This window comes from Camelus bactrianus, chromosome 27, assembly GCF_048773025.1.
Source record: "Camelus bactrianus isolate YW-2024 breed Bactrian camel chromosome 27, ASM4877302v1, whole genome shotgun sequence".
Lineage (NCBI taxonomy): Eukaryota > Metazoa > Chordata > Mammalia > Artiodactyla > Camelidae > Camelus > Camelus bactrianus.
The window spans coordinates 30,562,419-30,579,628 of record NC_133565.1 but is presented as its reverse complement, the minus strand read 5'-3'; the positions used below and the strand labels follow the sequence as shown (position 1 = coordinate 30,579,628).

At 41.8% G+C, this 17,210-nt stretch overlaps 2 protein-coding genes across 2 annotated transcripts in view; one reads left to right on the top strand and one right to left on the bottom strand.

Moving 5' to 3' along the window:
• ACSBG1 (acyl-CoA synthetase bubblegum family member 1) overlaps nt 1-797 on the top strand; it is a 28,292-nt gene extending 27,495 nt beyond the window's left edge. The window contains exon 16 of the mRNA XM_045516803.2: nt 170-797. Coding sequence (XP_045372759.1) covers nt 170-255 — 86 coding nt within the window. The 3' untranslated portion in view covers nt 256-797. The remainder of the gene's footprint in view (nt 1-169) is intronic.
• Nucleotides 798-1,950: 1,153 nt separating this feature from the next.
• On the bottom strand, nt 1,951-17,208 carry IDH3A (isocitrate dehydrogenase (NAD(+)) 3 catalytic subunit alpha). The gene is made up of 11 exons (XM_074354220.1): nt 17,066-17,208; nt 13,014-13,076; nt 10,607-10,690; nt 8,933-9,047; nt 8,328-8,515; nt 7,721-7,854; nt 6,921-7,023; nt 6,753-6,817; nt 5,718-5,802; nt 5,106-5,258; nt 1,951-2,637 (listed from the first exon to the last, which is right to left on the bottom strand). Exons 1-11 carry the CDS (start codon nt 17,090-17,092, stop codon nt 2,554-2,556), a joined length of 1,101 nt encoding a protein of 366 aa, XP_074210321.1. The 5' UTR covers nt 17,093-17,208; the 3' UTR covers nt 1,951-2,553.
• Nucleotides 17,209-17,210: the final 2 nt, after the last annotated feature.

Sequence of the window (17,210 nt, the reverse complement as noted above, 5' to 3'; positions counted from 1 at the left end):
GGTGTGACTACCAGGAGCAGGGATTGCTGTGGGCCAACCTGGAGGCTGGCTCCTACTTGGTCGGGCTCAATTCCAGTTACAGGACTCACTGAGTCTCCATCTCTACCACATACCTTCTCAGGCATCTCAGAGTCCGGGCCTCACTCACTTCTTCCAATATCTCTTTTAGGTCCCACAATGAAGCTGAAACGGCACACAGTCCTGGAGAAGTACAAAGATCTCATCGATTCCCTTTATCAAGGGCAAAACAAGTAATCAGGGGTTGTCCTTCCCCGGTTTCTCCTGAAGATGGCAGGCTGAGTGCTTTCCTGACCTCCAGGTCCTCTTCAGTCTGGGTGCGCGGACTCCTGGCCAAGCCTGTTAGGTCTTGGGGTCACGTGCGGTCCTGGCATCTATGTTTGCCAGGTTTTATGCCAACAATAGCTGAGAAGCTTCACGTGTGCATAGTTTTAAAAGTACTCCTTTCTGTTCAGGTGACAAATGAGATCAGCTCTCCTTCCAGAACTAAAGGGCTGACAAGTTTTGGCTTCAGTTCCAGGTAGATTTAACAGGCTGCTTGCTCACTTAACAGTCCAGCCAGCAGCAGGCTGAGCGCTGGGGGGAGGAAGGGGAAGGTGGCTCGTAGAACCAGCGCGTGCTGCCGGGCAGGCGCTCTGTTGTAACTCACCTAGCGGCCCGACTTGCTCAGGAATTGTGCTGGACGTGGCCGACCGTCTCCTCCCATCGCCAGGCGCTCCGCCGTGCACACACCAGCTGCCTTTGATGCTTAATAAACTGTGGCTGCCTTCCTGATTGTATTTAATGTGTGACTTGAAACTAAACTTTCTAACAGAACTGTTAACAAGTACTTGATTTGTCAATTGAGCAGCAGACCAGTCCAGAGCTATGGGTATTTAACCCACAGGATGCTGTGTACTATGCATGAGTGAAGTTCAGGAGGGGGCCAAGTGGAACATTCTAGTGAAAGCAGCCAACTTGTGCTAGTCCGTCACCACACCACCCCTCCCACTCTGAATACTTTAAGCAGCCATTCTTAGGAGTAAGCTGAGCCAAAATGACCAGAGGCATCTAAATGGGAAACAGGTAGAGAATGCGTTCGTCTCCATCAGTTTGGGAATTCTTTATTAGTGTAAACCCAAGAAATACTGATAATTAGCACAATCCAATAAAACAGAAGCAGCCATTTGAACAAAGTAAAATACATATAAGATTGTAAGTCTGGTTACAAGACTAAAAAAGGACCCAGACAGGAATGTTTGTTGTTGTTAAGCCCTTGTGACCAGGGTACGCTATGCAGAGTCACAGGTTTGCAGTGTTACACAAGGGTCAGGGAAGCCAAGAGTCGCCTTTGGTGTGGGGCCAAAGGGTTCATGAAAATAGTGCCTTAGTGTCTGGAGATTAAAGAAAAGACATGCCAGGAGGAGGGAATGGAGAAGGGATGGAGAGGAGATGCCCAAAGGTCAAAAGCTGAGCCAAGCCCCGGTGTGGCAGGATTTTGTGAATCAACTCAGGCTGAATCTGCAACTCATTTCTTACTGGTGCTGAGGCAGAGGGGAGTGACTTGGTGCTTTGGGGAAGGAGTAGCTACTGAAATATAAGATTAATAGCCAGCATCCCAGGTTCCTTAAATGCAGCCAAAATTTATGCGGTCAGGCCTTGTAGCAGTTATCAGCTGGGGTGTGGTCCATTTCCGGACATGCTGCGGAAGTGATCGCACACAGCAGTCAGCTCCCATGTCCAACTCTCTGTCCATACAGGGCTCGAGGGCTGTGTTACACATGATGCTTGATGTACGTCCAGTGAAAAGGAACTACCACCCCTTCACTTCGTTAAAAGCTCTCGCCAAGAATAGTAAATCTCAAGAAAATAATTGAACACCCAATGCATTTGTGTCTTAGTACCCAATATATTGTCCATATCTTATTAACAAAAATTATATCTCTCAGTATATATTCCTCAATTGGGAGTCTTTATTCATACTCAGTAATTCATGTAAAGGACAAATCAGTCTTTACCTTCCATATCACTAAGAAATACACCACATTAACTGTTTTTAATGTAAACTTTCCCAGGAAAGTTGTCTTGTGCCAGTTTAGTTTTATAAGAATATCGTCTTGTGCTATCATGTTAATATTCTGTTTTATTTCCATTATATTTTTCATAAACCAAGGGAATCAAGGTTTTTCTTTAAAAAGTTAGATGTTTTCTCTTATTAACGCTGTATAATGATATTTACAGTTGAAGAAAAACTGTTTTAACTGAAGTGTAAAATGGTTAACAGTGGCAAATGATACAGTCCACATAGAGTTTACAAAAAAAATGTATACCAGATAGATATTTAATAAATAAGCACTTGGAAAAAGTCCTTTGAAAGCAGGTGTTCTAGGGACATTACCTGCATCCTTTGCACAGATTTTGTTAAGAAAAGGCCATGTCTAAAAACGTACTCTGTCAAGAAACAAGCAAAAAATACATACATAATGGGAGGTATCCTAATACAGGCTGATGAGGCGTCCGTTAAAGCGACTGATGCGAATACCGTTTGTAGAAGCCTTAATCTAAATCTTTTACTCGGCGACAGATTTCTTCTGTGAAGTCTGAACATTTTGCATTGCCTCCCAAATCTTTTGTTAAGCTCTAAGAAAAGGAAAAAGCAAAGACAAAAAGGTACCCACGTGTTAAACCCAAGCAAGGATGTTTTTATTTAAAGCCCTCAGTGTGATACCAGCTGAGCGAGTTACCTGGCTGTTCTTTTATTTAGTTTCTCCTTTCAAAGTGAGACCCACCCCACCACCATCTACCCACCCCAGGAGGACCTGGAGAAGCCAGTTCGATCGTGTACCCAAAGACGCTCGGAAAGAGCAAGATGCTCTCGCTACGAAGGGACGCGAGCAGGGGGCAGGGGGGCTTTCTAAAACCTCCCCTCCGCTCATACGACAGACCTTAAGGAAACATTTGATTATGGACATTTAGATGACAGCAAATCTAAACAAGAGGGTTCCTAAATCCCTTGCGGAATTTTTAAAGTTTAAAAAACTTAAGATTTTGACCTATTTTTGGAAGCTGGGAAACAAATACTAAGGAATTATTTAAATCACTAATACTTTTTTCTTTTTTTTAAATTTTAGTATATTCATATCAATTTTCTTTTTTAATTGAAGTACAGTCAATTTGCAATGTTGTATTAATTTCTGGTGTACAGCATAATAGTTCAGTCATATGTACACATACATATATTCCTTTTCATATTCTTTTTCACTATATGTTACTACAAGATATTGAATATAGTTCCCTGTGCTACACAGTATCAACTTGTTGGTTTATCTATTTTATATATAATAGTATCTGCGAATCTAGAACTCCCAATTTATCCCTTCCCACCCACTTCCCCCTGGGTAACCATAAGTTTGTTTTCTATGTCTGTGAGTCTGTTTCTGTTTTGTAAATAAGTTCATTTTGTGGGTTTTTTTTTTTTTTTTTAGATTCCACATCTAAGTTATATCATATGGTATTTTTCTTTCTGGCTTACTTCACTTAGAATGACGATCTCTAGGTCCATCCATGTTGCTGCAAATGGCATTTAAATCAGTAACTCTTAGACTTCCCTCTTTAGGAAAGAAATTCTCCCATTTAGCCACTCTGTTTTCTACCAGCTTATGCTCTCTTTACTCCCAAACAGAACTCAATATATTTAATTCTTTTGTCCCACTGCATCTGACACAATTTAAAGGGCCTACTGTGTAACTTAGGCACCGCTCTGCTGGGCTCTACAGAGTAGCTTCTCAGATACAGCAACAGAATAAAAAAAAATACATAACCATATGCCCTTCAATATGACTATAAGGTTGTTTAAAAAGCAAGCTTAGATTTCTTGTATTTTGTCCATAAGAATTTCAAATTATAGGATTTTTTAGAAAGGAGCCAACCTTGAAGACATTACGCTAAGTGAAATAAGCCAGTTACAAAAGGATAAATATTACATGATTCCATTTATATGGGGTACCTAGAGGAGTCAAATTCACAGAGAAGGATAGTAGAATGATGGTTGCCAGGGGCTGGGAAAATGGGGAATCCTTGAGTGATGGGGACAATTTCAGTTTAGGAAAATGAAAAAGTCTAGGGATGGATGGTGGCGAAGGTTGCATAACAATGTGAAAGTACTGAATACTACTGGACAAGACACTTCCAAATCATTAAAATGGTCGATTTTATATTATGCATTTTACTATAATTTTTTTAAAAAAGGAAGAGACCTCAGATTAGGAATCAGCTTGCAGGCCCAGCCTCATGAAGCCATGACCTCCTCCGATCCCCTCTCACTTTCAGAATAATCCATCACACCCCTTGTGTGGGCCACAACTGCTTATGGTAACAGTGATGCTTGTTGGGTAGGAGCCAGACTGGGTGCGAACCCCAACTTTGCCACTTCGGAGCTGTGAGACCTTGGACAAATTTACTTAATCCCTCTGTGCCTCAACCTCTTCATCTCTAAAGAGGAATTATAGTATCTATTTCACAGAGTAGTAGAGAAGATTTGCTGACATGATATAAAGAACATAAAACCATGTAAGTATTCGATTGCCATCAGTCATTATTGCGTTTATAAAACTCCTGTATTACACCTGTATCACAGATGCACAGTGTCAGCTGTAACACACTGTATGACAGACACATCTGTATCCTCCAGTAGATTCCAAGCTCCTTGAGGCCAGGGACCTTCCTTTATTCCTCATTATACCCTTCATACCTTATAACATACACAACAGATGTCTGTCGGGAGAAAGAGTAATGGACTCGGCGCAGGTCACACGACTGACAGCAGGACGACGAGGCTGGAACTGGTTCTGACGCCCACAGCACTGCCCTTCCGCCCACACTGCTGTGTCTACATCAGCGCTCCCCAACCCTTTTCTGAATAATGTGGTTCCTCCCTTCAGAAAATGGCCACACGCCCCAAGTTCACTCAGGGAGGCCAAGCTCAGAATGCCTGTTTGACATCCAATGCTTCGGCCCCCTTGAGAAGAACCATCATCTGTTCCTTCATAGATAAAACCCAGGAAGGAGCTGCATTTTACCCCACACAAGTATGGCAAGATTACCGATACCTTCCCATCCTTAATCGTAGCAAAACACGCAGTCTCAATCTTTGCCGCATGATCAAAAAGCCCCATGTGGCGCAGCATCATCACAGCGCTGAGCAGCAGGGCCGTGGGGTTGGCCATGTCCTTGCCAGCGATGTCCGGGGCGGTCCCGTGAACCTGCACGGGCGGAGAGCAGAGCGGTCAGGAGGGAGATGGGAACACAGCCATCTTCCAGGGAAGCTGGGGTCTTAATCAGCTTTCCTCACCAATGGAATATACTTAACTTACTGAATAGCTACTAGACACAGATCTTAGGAAAAAAAGCCTCAGAAAAACAAAGAGCTAAAGTAAAAAATTTTTCAAGTGCAAAAATATGGAATAAATCTTATCCAGTCAACTTTCAGTAAAATACTTAAACTGAGAAAGGATACATAATTAATAGTAAGGATACAAAAGAAATAAGAGGAAAATGATTGATTAAACCAAGCTTATATTAAAAAAAAACTCAAAAAAGCATCATTTTCTTTTGACAACTAGAAAACTCAAGAGTCAAAACACGTATCTGCAGATAACCCCTCCTGGAGTCTCAGGCCGTTCTGACTTGAATTCTGCTTCAGGAGTCACGAGGGTCCTTACCGACTCGAAGATCGCAACCCCGTTGGCTCCGATGTTGCCACTTGGTGTCACACCAAGACCTCCAATCAATCCCGCACATAGGTCACTGGGGGCAGAAAAGCATTTTAAAGGACATTTTGAAAAACAAAACACCTCACCTAGCACCAGACGTTCGTCTTTAAATACCATTCTCCACTAAAAGGAACCAGGGCTCCTTGGAGAAGTGGCTGATTCCAGGACTACAGTTAGGAAAATACACGATGAGCCTGAAGCACCGAACGGTGCCAGACAACAAATAGTGGGCTGCATCAAGAGGACACTGAGACAGCTCAGAGGGACCCCGCTGGCCACCTCAGGACATCAATATAATTGTTACATCAATATAAACAGTGATGGATGTAACCACTGAATAAAATAGAAACCACGAATCCAAACTGATACACATAAATAAGTAAACAAGAGAGAAGGGAAAGCTCTTCCTTATAGTGGAATGCCAACTAATAAATTAGAAGGAATGACAGACTTAGAAAAGCACCATCTGGCCACCACCATGTGTATGTGTGTACAGACAGAGAGGAAGATGGACAAAGAAGGAGGGGGAAGCAGGAAGGGAGTGGAAGGGAGAGAAGAGAAAGCAAAAGGGGAATTAAGTGAGTTTAGTAAAATGACACCATCTGGTGAACGTGGGCGCCGAGGACACAGGAATTCTTTGTACTATTCTTGCAACTTTTCTGTAAGTCTGAAATTATGATAAAAGTTATAAAAAATTTGTAAAAATGACCACCCACCTACCTAGTTATACACAACAAACCAGTGAAATCAATCAACCAACCAGTAAAATGGGAAGAGGGAACTAATGGTCAAGAACCAGAGCCAGGTGGGCAAACAGATGAAGGAATAACCCATCCAACACGCAACCATTGGTATCATCATCTGCATTGTTAGAATTCAACTCATACCTTGTAACAAATGCTATATTTTATAACATTTGATTAAAATTCTTAAGCCACAATTTATTTTAGGACATTTGTAAATAACGGGTGCAGCCAGACTGACCTGAGGATGTCTCCATACAAATTTGGCATCACGAGAACATCAAACTGGGATGGATCTTGGACCATCTACAAAAAAAGGCATTTGTGCATTTAGCAATCCAAACCTGTGCCCCACATGTACACACTATACACCACAAAAAGGAGCAGGTGGGTGTGAATATATACTTACATTCAAACATACTGTATCAAGGTACATCTCATTAAATTTAATATCTTTACAGTTTTCTGCAACTTCCCTGCATTTTTGCAGAAAAAGCCCATCTGACATTCGCCTGTATTTAATCAAATAAAAATTATTGAAAGCAAAGACTTGCAGAAAGAAAGGGATCAAATCAGAGAAGTAAAGTCCAAGAAATGTAAGTTCCAGAAGCCAAGACGTCTGATTTCAATTACAGTAAAATTATTTTTTTGGCAGTTAGTAAAATGCAAGTTGAAAATGTTTTAGGATACTCTGGATGCACAAAAGGGTAAAAAAACATAAATAGTTTGATTATAATAAAGACTATATTTTTATAGTGTTATCCAGCAAGAATTAAGAAATACCTCGTAATAAGAAAATGTTAAAATCGCCTTAGAAGGTTAACTTATTCAATTATTTAAGTGGTTTTACTGTTTCACATGCTCAACATTTCTCCCAGGTTGAGAAACCTGCTTCTTTATACATTGAGTTGGCCTTTAATAGATGAAGGAAGAGGAGAATTTAAATCCAGAGTCTCTGGCTTCCTTCTCTCATAATTCTCAGTCCCTCCTCAGACTTCTGGGACCTGAATTCCTGTTCCCTCCAAATTTGCTCCTCACTCACCCAAGTAAAGCACATTAACTAGGAGAAATGCCTGACCCTCTGACTGGCCACAAGGCCATTTTTCAGACCTACCAGGAAACAGTCATTAAGCTGGAGAGAGGAAAGGAAAGCCCTGTCGTTGCGGGCCCCCTACGAAGCCGGACGGCGCGCGCCCCACAGGGACTCACATGATGTTGGCCTTGTGCACGGCCGTGACGTTGCTCCGGTGATTGTTTCGCGCGTACTCGAAGGCAAACTCCGCGATGCGCTTGCTGGCCGCCTCGGTGATGAGCTTGATACTCTGCACAACTCCATCCACGATCTGAAAGACAGGAGTGCTGCCTCGCTGCAAGGGTGTGGCAGCAGCCCGGTCCTACACTACTGGCGGTGTGTAGGCAAATACCAGGCTAGCATGCATCTGGTATGTCAGTGGGGTTAACAGCGTTCCCCTGGGCCCTATGAGCTAGGGATTATAAGTCCCACTGCACTGACGAGGAAAAGCAGGTGCAGAGATGGTCACCTGCCCAAGAGCACACCTGTGAAGCTGAGGATTCAAACTTCAAACAGAGGGCGTGTTCCCAAGCCCGGGTCCTGAACCACCACACTCCTCCCCCTGGGGCCTCTCCATGAGCACTGGCAGCCAGAGCCCGGGACCAGACCAACACCCACAAGTCCTCAGAGTGAATGGGAGACTATCTTTGGGACACATTTTCAACTGGGAATTTGAAGAACTGTCCAAAGTGCACAGAAGGCAACCCAACTAAGAATGAAAAAAAATCTCCAAAATGAACATACCACATGTTCAATTCCACTGTATTCTCCTTCTGTGTTCTCTCGAATGGTGACAATATTTACATCCGTATAAGGGGTTTTATAGCCTTCAATTGAGACACATGGTCGCACATTTGCATAAAGGTCAAATGTTTTACGCAGCAATAAATTCATAGAGGGGTGACCAGCTGCTATTGGGGTCTTTAAAGGGCCTGTAATAAAGAAGGACACCCAGATGACAACAGGATACATTCTGGCCTTTTTTTTTTCTTTATAAACACAAGTAGATAAGGTTTACAGCTGTGCTGAATTTGAATCTGGCACATGCTAGTATTTGTACGAATTAAAATCATAAAAATGTAAAAACTATGCAGAAGATAAATCTAGGTAAAGATAAATATATACACTTTCATTTGACACTGGCCAGTAATACTTTAATGTTTTTTTACTAGAGAAAATATGTCCCAAGATGTAAAACAAAGTATCCTACTATGAGTAAGCTGCTTCATAAAAGGGTGGCTTTTACTTCCATAGTCAGGCCTCATTAAGCTTAAATGCATAAACCTTCAAAACAGATAACACCTGTAGCAGAAATCAGTAAGAACCACCATGCCCCACTTCAGTGCTACCTTTCAAGCCCATCTTGTTCTTATCCATGGACTCTTTGGCTTCTGGAGGGATCATCCACTTTCCTCCTGGTCCTTGAATGGCAGTGACATTCCGCTCCTCCCACTGAATAGGTGCCTAGATGCCACACCACAGAGCACAGTGAACTGGAAAGACTTACACGTGACTGACATTCACACCACAGTTATAAACAAACTTCTTCAACTTTGGATGCAACTGGTGAAAGCATACACAGCACAGGTCCAGAAGGCTCCTGGCACGCAATAAAGAAAGTCATTCTCTAGCATGCCCAGAGGGATTCTCCACACTACCCTGGTCCTAGCCAACACTCCTAGCTGCCACCTGCCCACTTCTTTTCTTCATGACTCTTCATGTTGCTATAATTAGACTATCATAAGGAGCAGAGAAATATTTACAGAGGTGTTACATAGTACTGATACATGGATGAACCTTGAAAATATTTTGCTAAGTGAAAAGAGCCAATCATAAAAGACCACACCACTATTAGATTCTACTTATATGGAATGTCCAGAATAGGCAAATCTACAGAGACAGAAGGGTTAGTGGGTAGGATGAGAGAGATAAGGGCGATGGGGAATGACTGCTAATGAGTACAGGGTTTTTCTTTGGGTGGTGAAAGTGTTCTAAAATTAGACTGTAGTGACGGTTGCACAATCCTGGGAATGTACTACAAACCACTGATTGAAATGTACTTTACATGGGTGAATTGTACAGTATATGAATTAAATCTCAATAAAGCTGTTAAGAAAAAAGACATACATAGCTTATGAAGACAACAGTTTAAAGGTATAAACCAGTGTCATCCTTTCTTTCCACCTCCACCCTACAATGTGTACACACATGCCTGACAGCTGACTGGGCTCGCACTCGGAACAGGCACACAGAGCAAGACTTGGTCCTTGTTCACAAGGAGCCGACAACTGAGTGGGTGATCATATTTCAGTGCACAGGGCAATGCTACTGTCTAAGCATCATTTCCTCTGTAGGGGTTTTAATTAGAAACTCATATAGAAAAGCAATGTATGTTTCATTTAAATAAATTAAATTCCTTGACTTACAGCTGCTGGTATCATAACCACAGCTGATTTGATCTTATGCATTACTTCACCCAGCAGCTAAAAATAGCAACAATAAAGCATCATGTCAAGCAAAATCCAAGTTTCCTAAATTCTCAAAACAAAAGTATTTTAAAATATCTACCTTCATTGAAGGCTGGGCTGTTTGGAAAATAACACCCCATATTTGATATTACTACACCAGAAAAAAAAAAAAGAGAGAGAATCTTTTAAGGTCTCCTATATCATTTCTTGAAATGTCAATTCTATGCTCTTTTTTTGGCAGGAAGGCAGAATGAGGTAGACAGGTGAATTACAAGGGCTTAAAGACCTTAAAACCAAGCAAAGTTCAAATGTTGCCGAAGATCACAGCACTGTTTGGATGACTTTATATCATAACTGATGCCAACACGGTAGCCTAAAAATAGGTCAGACAACGACAGCAGCAAACAGCGCTGTGAACGTCAGGATCTGTGAAGATTAACACCAGACCTTACCAACTTCATGCAAATGTGAACAATGCATCGTAAGAGCTCACAGACTCCAGCTGGCAAAGAAAACTTTCTACAATGATCACAAGTATTTTTTAAGCCCACTTACTTTGGCAGCATCAAAAATCTTCATAACTGCAGCTGAAATTTCTGGGCCAATACCATCTCCTGGAATTAAAGTTACTGTCTTAACCTGAATACAAGAAACCATCAAAGAAGACAGTAAGGATTGATTTTTGAAGGTTAAAAAAAAACATCATAGACAAAGAAATCCAGTTTATGGGGGGTCTCAAGAAGGCCCCAATTCCTTTAAGAAAACAGACCTACCTCCCAAGGGCTCATCAAAGTGGAGGCAAGAAGCAAGAGCCTCCATAACTCTACTCTTTACCTGAGCTCAGAGGTTTTAAAAAGAACTTAAGTGATGCTCTTTAGATAAAACAAAAATAAACTAAGCTACCAAGTACACTTCTGAACTAGTATTTCTTTTCAGATAAACCACAAAGAGACCAACTGATTCAAGTCTGTAAAACCAAAGAGAGCAAAAACCTTCAATAATGTTTTCTTACTAAAATTTAGAGGGTTTCTCGTGAAGGCAAGTGCTTCCTCTCCACCGGCGTCCTGGAGAGTTCGGTTTCTCATGCAACTTGTTCAGTCTTACAAAACACTTTCAGACACTTTCCAGAGTACCACTGAGGTCCGATTTGACACTCAGAGAAAATTAGACTTCATATCAAGGGAGCCTCCATTTTCCTGAGCTCCTCTATAAAACTAGCTGAGTAATGGCAAAAGCGATTTAAATAAGCTCAGTAAAGTTTATTTGGAACCAATAAAAATAGTATTATGTGATCATACCTGCAAAGTCTGAGTCACAGTTAGAATGACAGTACTTACAATGTAATATCAATGATTTATTTCAAATGTTCAAACAAAATTAAGCCAACATTTCAAACAGAAATGAAATGTATAAAGGGAAATGATGAGAGGATTTAAATGAGGACTTCTGTTTGGAAACTACACATGTAATCATTTGGGGACCCTCCCCTACCTAGAAGTTGGGCCCAGACAATGGTCCCTGCACATTTTTAAAAACTCACTGATTCAAGTTTCCCTGGTCCTTCACCTTCCAGCAGTACTCCCTAAGCAGGTGGACTAATTATTTCTGAATTTTTCTGTATGACTGAAGAAATCTTTTTTTTTTTTTAAATGGAGGTACTGGAGATGGAACCCAGGACTTCGTGCATGCTAAGCATGTACTCCACCACTGAGCTATATCCACCCTTCTGAAGAAATATTTTTTGTTTGTTTGTTTGTTTTGGTGGGAGGAGGCAATTAGGTTTACTTATTTATTTATTCTTAGAGGAGGTACTGGGGATTGAACCCAGGACCTCATGCATGCTAAGCACGCACTCTACTACTTGAGCTATACCCTCCCCCCGAAGAAATCTTTTTTAAAATTAGTTTCTCTCCTTATTTCTTTCAAGTATAACCCCCTCCCCACCAGGCTAATATATATATATATATATTTTTTTTTCTAATGGATAGAAAATTAAATAATAGCAGAGAGCAACGATCATCTTGTTAGCTTTCAGAATGTGTTTGAAATGCTAGCTTAATTGTCTTTGAATTTGAAATGCAAGCCTCATTCTGCATCTTCTGCAGCAAAAGCAGAGCCAGAAGAACCTCGTTTGGCTTATTCTTCCTGTCCTCCCAAAATGTAATAACAAATGTCAATCAAGCCACCAGGAAAATCTACTTTACTTTCACAATATAGAAAGTCAATGAAAAATGATGTACTATAGTCTTATAAATCCCTCATAGAATAAGATGTTACATGGGAGTATAGGAATTTTAAAATCCAAATCAGATTCTGTAAGAAGAGGGTAAAATAAAAACATATAGGAAGTCACTGACCCACAGTCTTAGAATGCTCTAACAGTGTGGTATCAGCTTTTAAAGCACAGAACTCTAATGCTGGGAATTCTAAAAGCAGCAGATTTAATGAGAAACACATGATCCGTTAACGTGCCAGCCTACAGACTACGTAAAGAAGGTACAGATAAGCCTACAAGGCTTATAGATGTTTGAGGCGTTCCTAATCGATGATCAATCTACTGTTTTCAGGGAAGCTCACAAAATAAAAATGCAAAGCAGGTTTTGAAGCTTCTCAACAATTTTCTCTCAACTTGTACTACTTTTGAAAAAAACTGTCTTAACCAAATGAGATTGTGAAATAAAGTAACAGGCTCCAGGGTAGTTTCTATCTATTTTTAACAAGTCTCCTTCAAGATATTAATGTGACTGGCTTACTTAGCCAGCTATAACGCAATTCTTTTAAATGTGCAAGCGACCTGGTAGATTTATGCATGTTCACCAATAATTTGAATATACAGTGTAAGTATGGCCAATTTTCCCTAATTTTAAATAAATCTTGATTCAGTGCTATATAATTAATGTGTCAGAGCATCTTTCTTGAGAAACTTCTAAAAGGAAAAATTAAAAGACGTAATTATACTCACACCACCAGCAAAACCTCTGGTCACCTGGTTTTGGTTGTGGAATGCCCCCAGCAGCCGAGAGACCTACATTTAATATCAACAAAGAAATGTTATGCACAGAATTAAGCCACATGTAGTTAAAAGGTAGAACTGAATCCATTTCTGATGGCTGATAACGCTGCAAGCTTGCACAGATGTATTCAGGAACTTCACAGGAATATTTTTCTCGTGTATTAGCTCCATGTAGCAAGCTCTCTCGGATATGAAAACCAAAATATTCAGTTTACCTTTGCTCTGAGAATTGAAGTACTATATATGTACTTTTAAAGTCAGTTTTATGACATCTTTTGACAACTCAAAAGATGTCAAGGTAGAATAAAACTCTACTTTTTTAGTTCAAACACCAGATTTTTCTGAGATGATCTGGAAGGTTTTATGTCAACATTCTTGACCACTAGGTCAATTTGGAAGTAACATACAGTCTAAGAAAACTATCACTAATTTCTTTTAAACTATCACTAATTTTAAGAGCTGGCAGGGTCCTTATAAATCCCAGAGCCCAACTCACTCATTATACTGTGGAGACAGTGGGTCCAAAGAGTAGGGACTTGCCTAAGGTCCAGGGTGACCACACAGAGACCAGAATCCAGGTCTCCTGACTCCTAGTCCAGTGTTCTACAATTACACAGTATGGCCATTCTTCCCCCATGGATATTAAGAAAATACACTTTATAATAAAAATCTAACGAAATTTATTTAATACCATTTTGACACCTGTGTCGTACAAAATGATTTTAAATACATTATCTATTTCTCCCAATAATAGAGGTAACATGGTCATGATTATTAATTGCTGGGACGGGGAAGAAACGTGACCTACTAATCCCACTGCCCCAAGATGTTACCACTGGTAATGTTTTCTTCCCATTTAACACTATCACACACCAGAAATACAAATTTTAAAAGGTTATTTTGAACTTTAATAATTCAGTCCTTGAAAACTGGTACAAAATCATATTACATTATATATAACAAACAGAACATACCAAAGAAATTGGGTACATAGACCAAAGGAATTAAAATTCATCAAAAGTTTTAAAGGTAACTCTTTTTCATGCTAGATACATGAGCAAAGATATACTTGTTATACCCTGTCTTAGTCCTCCTTTTGGGGGACAGTTCTTATAAGTCCGGAACCATTGCTGTAATGCTGGCATCTACTAAAGAGACATCAACCAACAGCCAAGTAGGTATGAACGAAAAGTATCCTTTAACTTGGCATTTAGTCATCTCTCCAAACTGAAAATAAAAGATAGGGCAAGACCCAAAAAAACACACTATGCCAAAAGCACTGGTGAAAAACTTAATCCTAGAATACGATTTATCCACCAGCAAATGGACTATAGGAAGGGAGACCATTTAAGACCACTTAAAGGCTAAGTTATACCCCCCAAAAAAGGGAGAAAAAACATTCACTCAAAACAGGCCCATATCTTTATGACAGAAGACCCAACCAAAATAACTGATTTAAGAAGTAAATCCACAAGGCAAAGATTTTCATGTTTTGTTCATTGTTCTATCTCCAGTACCTAGAACAGTGCCTGGTTCATAGTAGGTGCTCAGAATATTTCTGGAAAAACTGAGAGCAGCCTCAATCATCTCTCTATCAAAGTTCCCACTCCAGCAAATAGCTTTAATCCTTGCAATGATTTTCTCTAACGATCAGTTTTTCCATGTTTGACATCTCTCCTTTGTGATTTTAGAATAAGGTAGTACTGCATCTCAATCACCGGAATGACCCAGAACTTTAAGATTTTTAAAGCACAGATTGTATTCCCCTTTATAATGTATTTGTACATATACTGCATCATTTTATTTTATAAAACCTGTAGAGGTTGTAATAATAGCCCTTTTCAGATAAGGAGATTAAGGCCAGGCTCAGAGAGTAGGGACTGAACTTCTGACTTCAGGTCCTCGGCTGTCTTCATCTATAGCGCCTCATTTCCTTTTTTACCTTCAGACTCCAACTTAAAAACATATAACTACAGTGGTGAATGCATGGCAGGCCCTCATTCAATAAAAGCTTGCTGATGGGGAATTGCCTTATTATAAATATAGTATTTTACAGCCAGAAAGGTCTTTAGAAACCCACTATTTTCTCTAAATGAAGAAATTTTTTTAGGAATTAAAAATTAAGCTGCAGATTTTTTTTTTTTTCAAATAAACCCTTAAATGGAAACCAACAGAGGACGTGCTGTGACTGAAACCCACAGCCAGCCCAGCATTCCCATCATCCTGGGGCCTCAGCCTCAGAAGCACGTTCTGCTCCAGTCCCTAAAAGGAGAAACTAGCCCAGAAGTCAAATGACTGTCAAAGGTCACACAGGGAGTCCATGTCAGAGGAGAACCTCACCCTCTGAATCTACAACCCAACACCTTCTGAATCCCTGCTCGGTGGTTTTTTTTTTTTCTTGTAGACCACATTAAAGGCAAAGAAAATTTACTGGCACATTTGCGAGCTGTTTAATCTCTCATTCTGAAATCTTAATGTACCTACCAAAGATGATTAGGTGTTAAGTGTAAGTTCAGTGATTAAAGTATTGACTTTTGTTTAGACGGTGACACAGACGTTGCTTTACCTTCAGGGGCAAATGTGAAATAAGTTACCATCACACACAAATCCAGATTTAAAGAAGGTAACAAAGCAGAACCCAGTTACTGAATAAAACCCAGCTACTGATGCCCAATTGTCTACTTGAAAAATGCAAGTTAAGTATACCGACAGCTAGGAAAGCTTCCGATTTTTGAGTTCCCTCTGCACGCATTAGATGCTTTCACATTATGTTATTCAATCCTCAAACAACTCTGTGAAGTAAGTATAGTTTACAGATGGGTTTATTAAGGCTCAGCGATGTTAAGTAATTTGCTCAGGGTCACACAACCCATTAGAGGTACAGCCAGGATTTAAACCTAAGACTCCTAAATGCCAGTGTAGAGCTCTTTCCACTAAATAACAGTACGTGTGGACCTTGCTTTAAACTGAAAACAAAGGAGAAATACAGTATCAAGTTTAATAGAAAAAAATCAAATCGCTTATATTAGGTTTCTAGGGGATCATTCTTTAAGAGCAACAGGAGAGCTGAGGGCCTACTTTCCCCTCCGCCTATAATTTGTTGTTTGACCTTGACCACAGAGCAGATAGAATGGGACCTAGAACTGGGAACATCCAGACACCTGGGTTCCTCTTCAGTTTTGGCACCGACTTCCTGTGTGACCTTGAGCAATTACGTTTTCAGGCACTGTTAGTTCCACTGAGGAACCAAGGAATTGCACAGATGGTCTGAAACCCTTTCCAACTTTGGCATCTGAGCTGTCAAGGAAAGCTAAAGCCCCCCAGATCGCAGGATCCTCACCAATAAAAGGTCAAAGGAAGGCGCTGCTGGTCTACCTCTCGGAGGGTTCAAATAGCAATTCCAAGGTGCAAGGGGCCCAGTGTCTTCTGAAGGGGTGACAGCTACAAGAGCAGACTGGGAAGAGCGCCAAGGCGGAAAAAAATCTGGCAGGAAAACGACCTCGGGATTCCCTCACCTGGGTAAACCTCGCAAGCCCAACGCACGTGCCCGACGCCGGGAGGCTTCCCATCCAGGGCCCAAGCTGACCCGGGAGGAGGCGCGGGCCGTGCAGGGGGTACTCTCAGCGCCATCAGCAGGCTGCAGCACCGCAGCCTAGGAAGCGGCCGGGATGGCAGAGCCCGGGCGGCGGCTCCGTGACCTTCCCCAGCTCCGCAAGAGGCCTGGGGTCCGCGGGCGGCAGCACCGAGGTCTCACCGGGAGCAGGACCGGCGCCTGGCGCCTTGACCTTGATGCTATCCCCGCCTCAGGCACGACCTTCCGGGAGCAGGGCTGCCTACACGCAGCACGCGGGCCACGGAGCGAGGCGCACCGGCGGCCAGGACAGGCTCGCTAACTGTCGCAGGCCGGCCGCGCACCGTCGCCTCCCCATCCGGGCCCGCGCGCCTGCCCACCCTCAGCACGCGCGGCCCGCCCGCCACACGCAGGCCTGCGGGGCGCTCACCTTGGAGATCCACGCCGGTCCAGCCATCGCGTCCCCTCCTCTCACCGCGGCGACAGCGACGGCACTAGTGCGCAGCGGCGCGACGGGTGCCCAGAGCCCGCTCCCTCCTGGCCCCGCCCCTCGGAGGCCCCGCCCCGCGGGCCCG

Bases quoted from the DNA above. Each gene is read 5' to 3' on its own strand.
- IDH3A (XM_074354220.1), bottom strand. From the start codon at position 17,092: ATGGCTGGACCGGCGTGGATCTCCAAG. The intron at 10,691-13,013 runs GTGAGTATAATT...TCTTGTATTCAG, and splicing joins CCAGAGGTTTTGCTGGTGGT to GTTAAGACAGTAACTTTAAT. The intron at 5,803-6,752 runs GTCAGTCTGGCT...TTCTGCCCCCAG, and splicing joins TTGTATGGAGACATCCTCAG to TGACCTATGTGCGGGATTGA.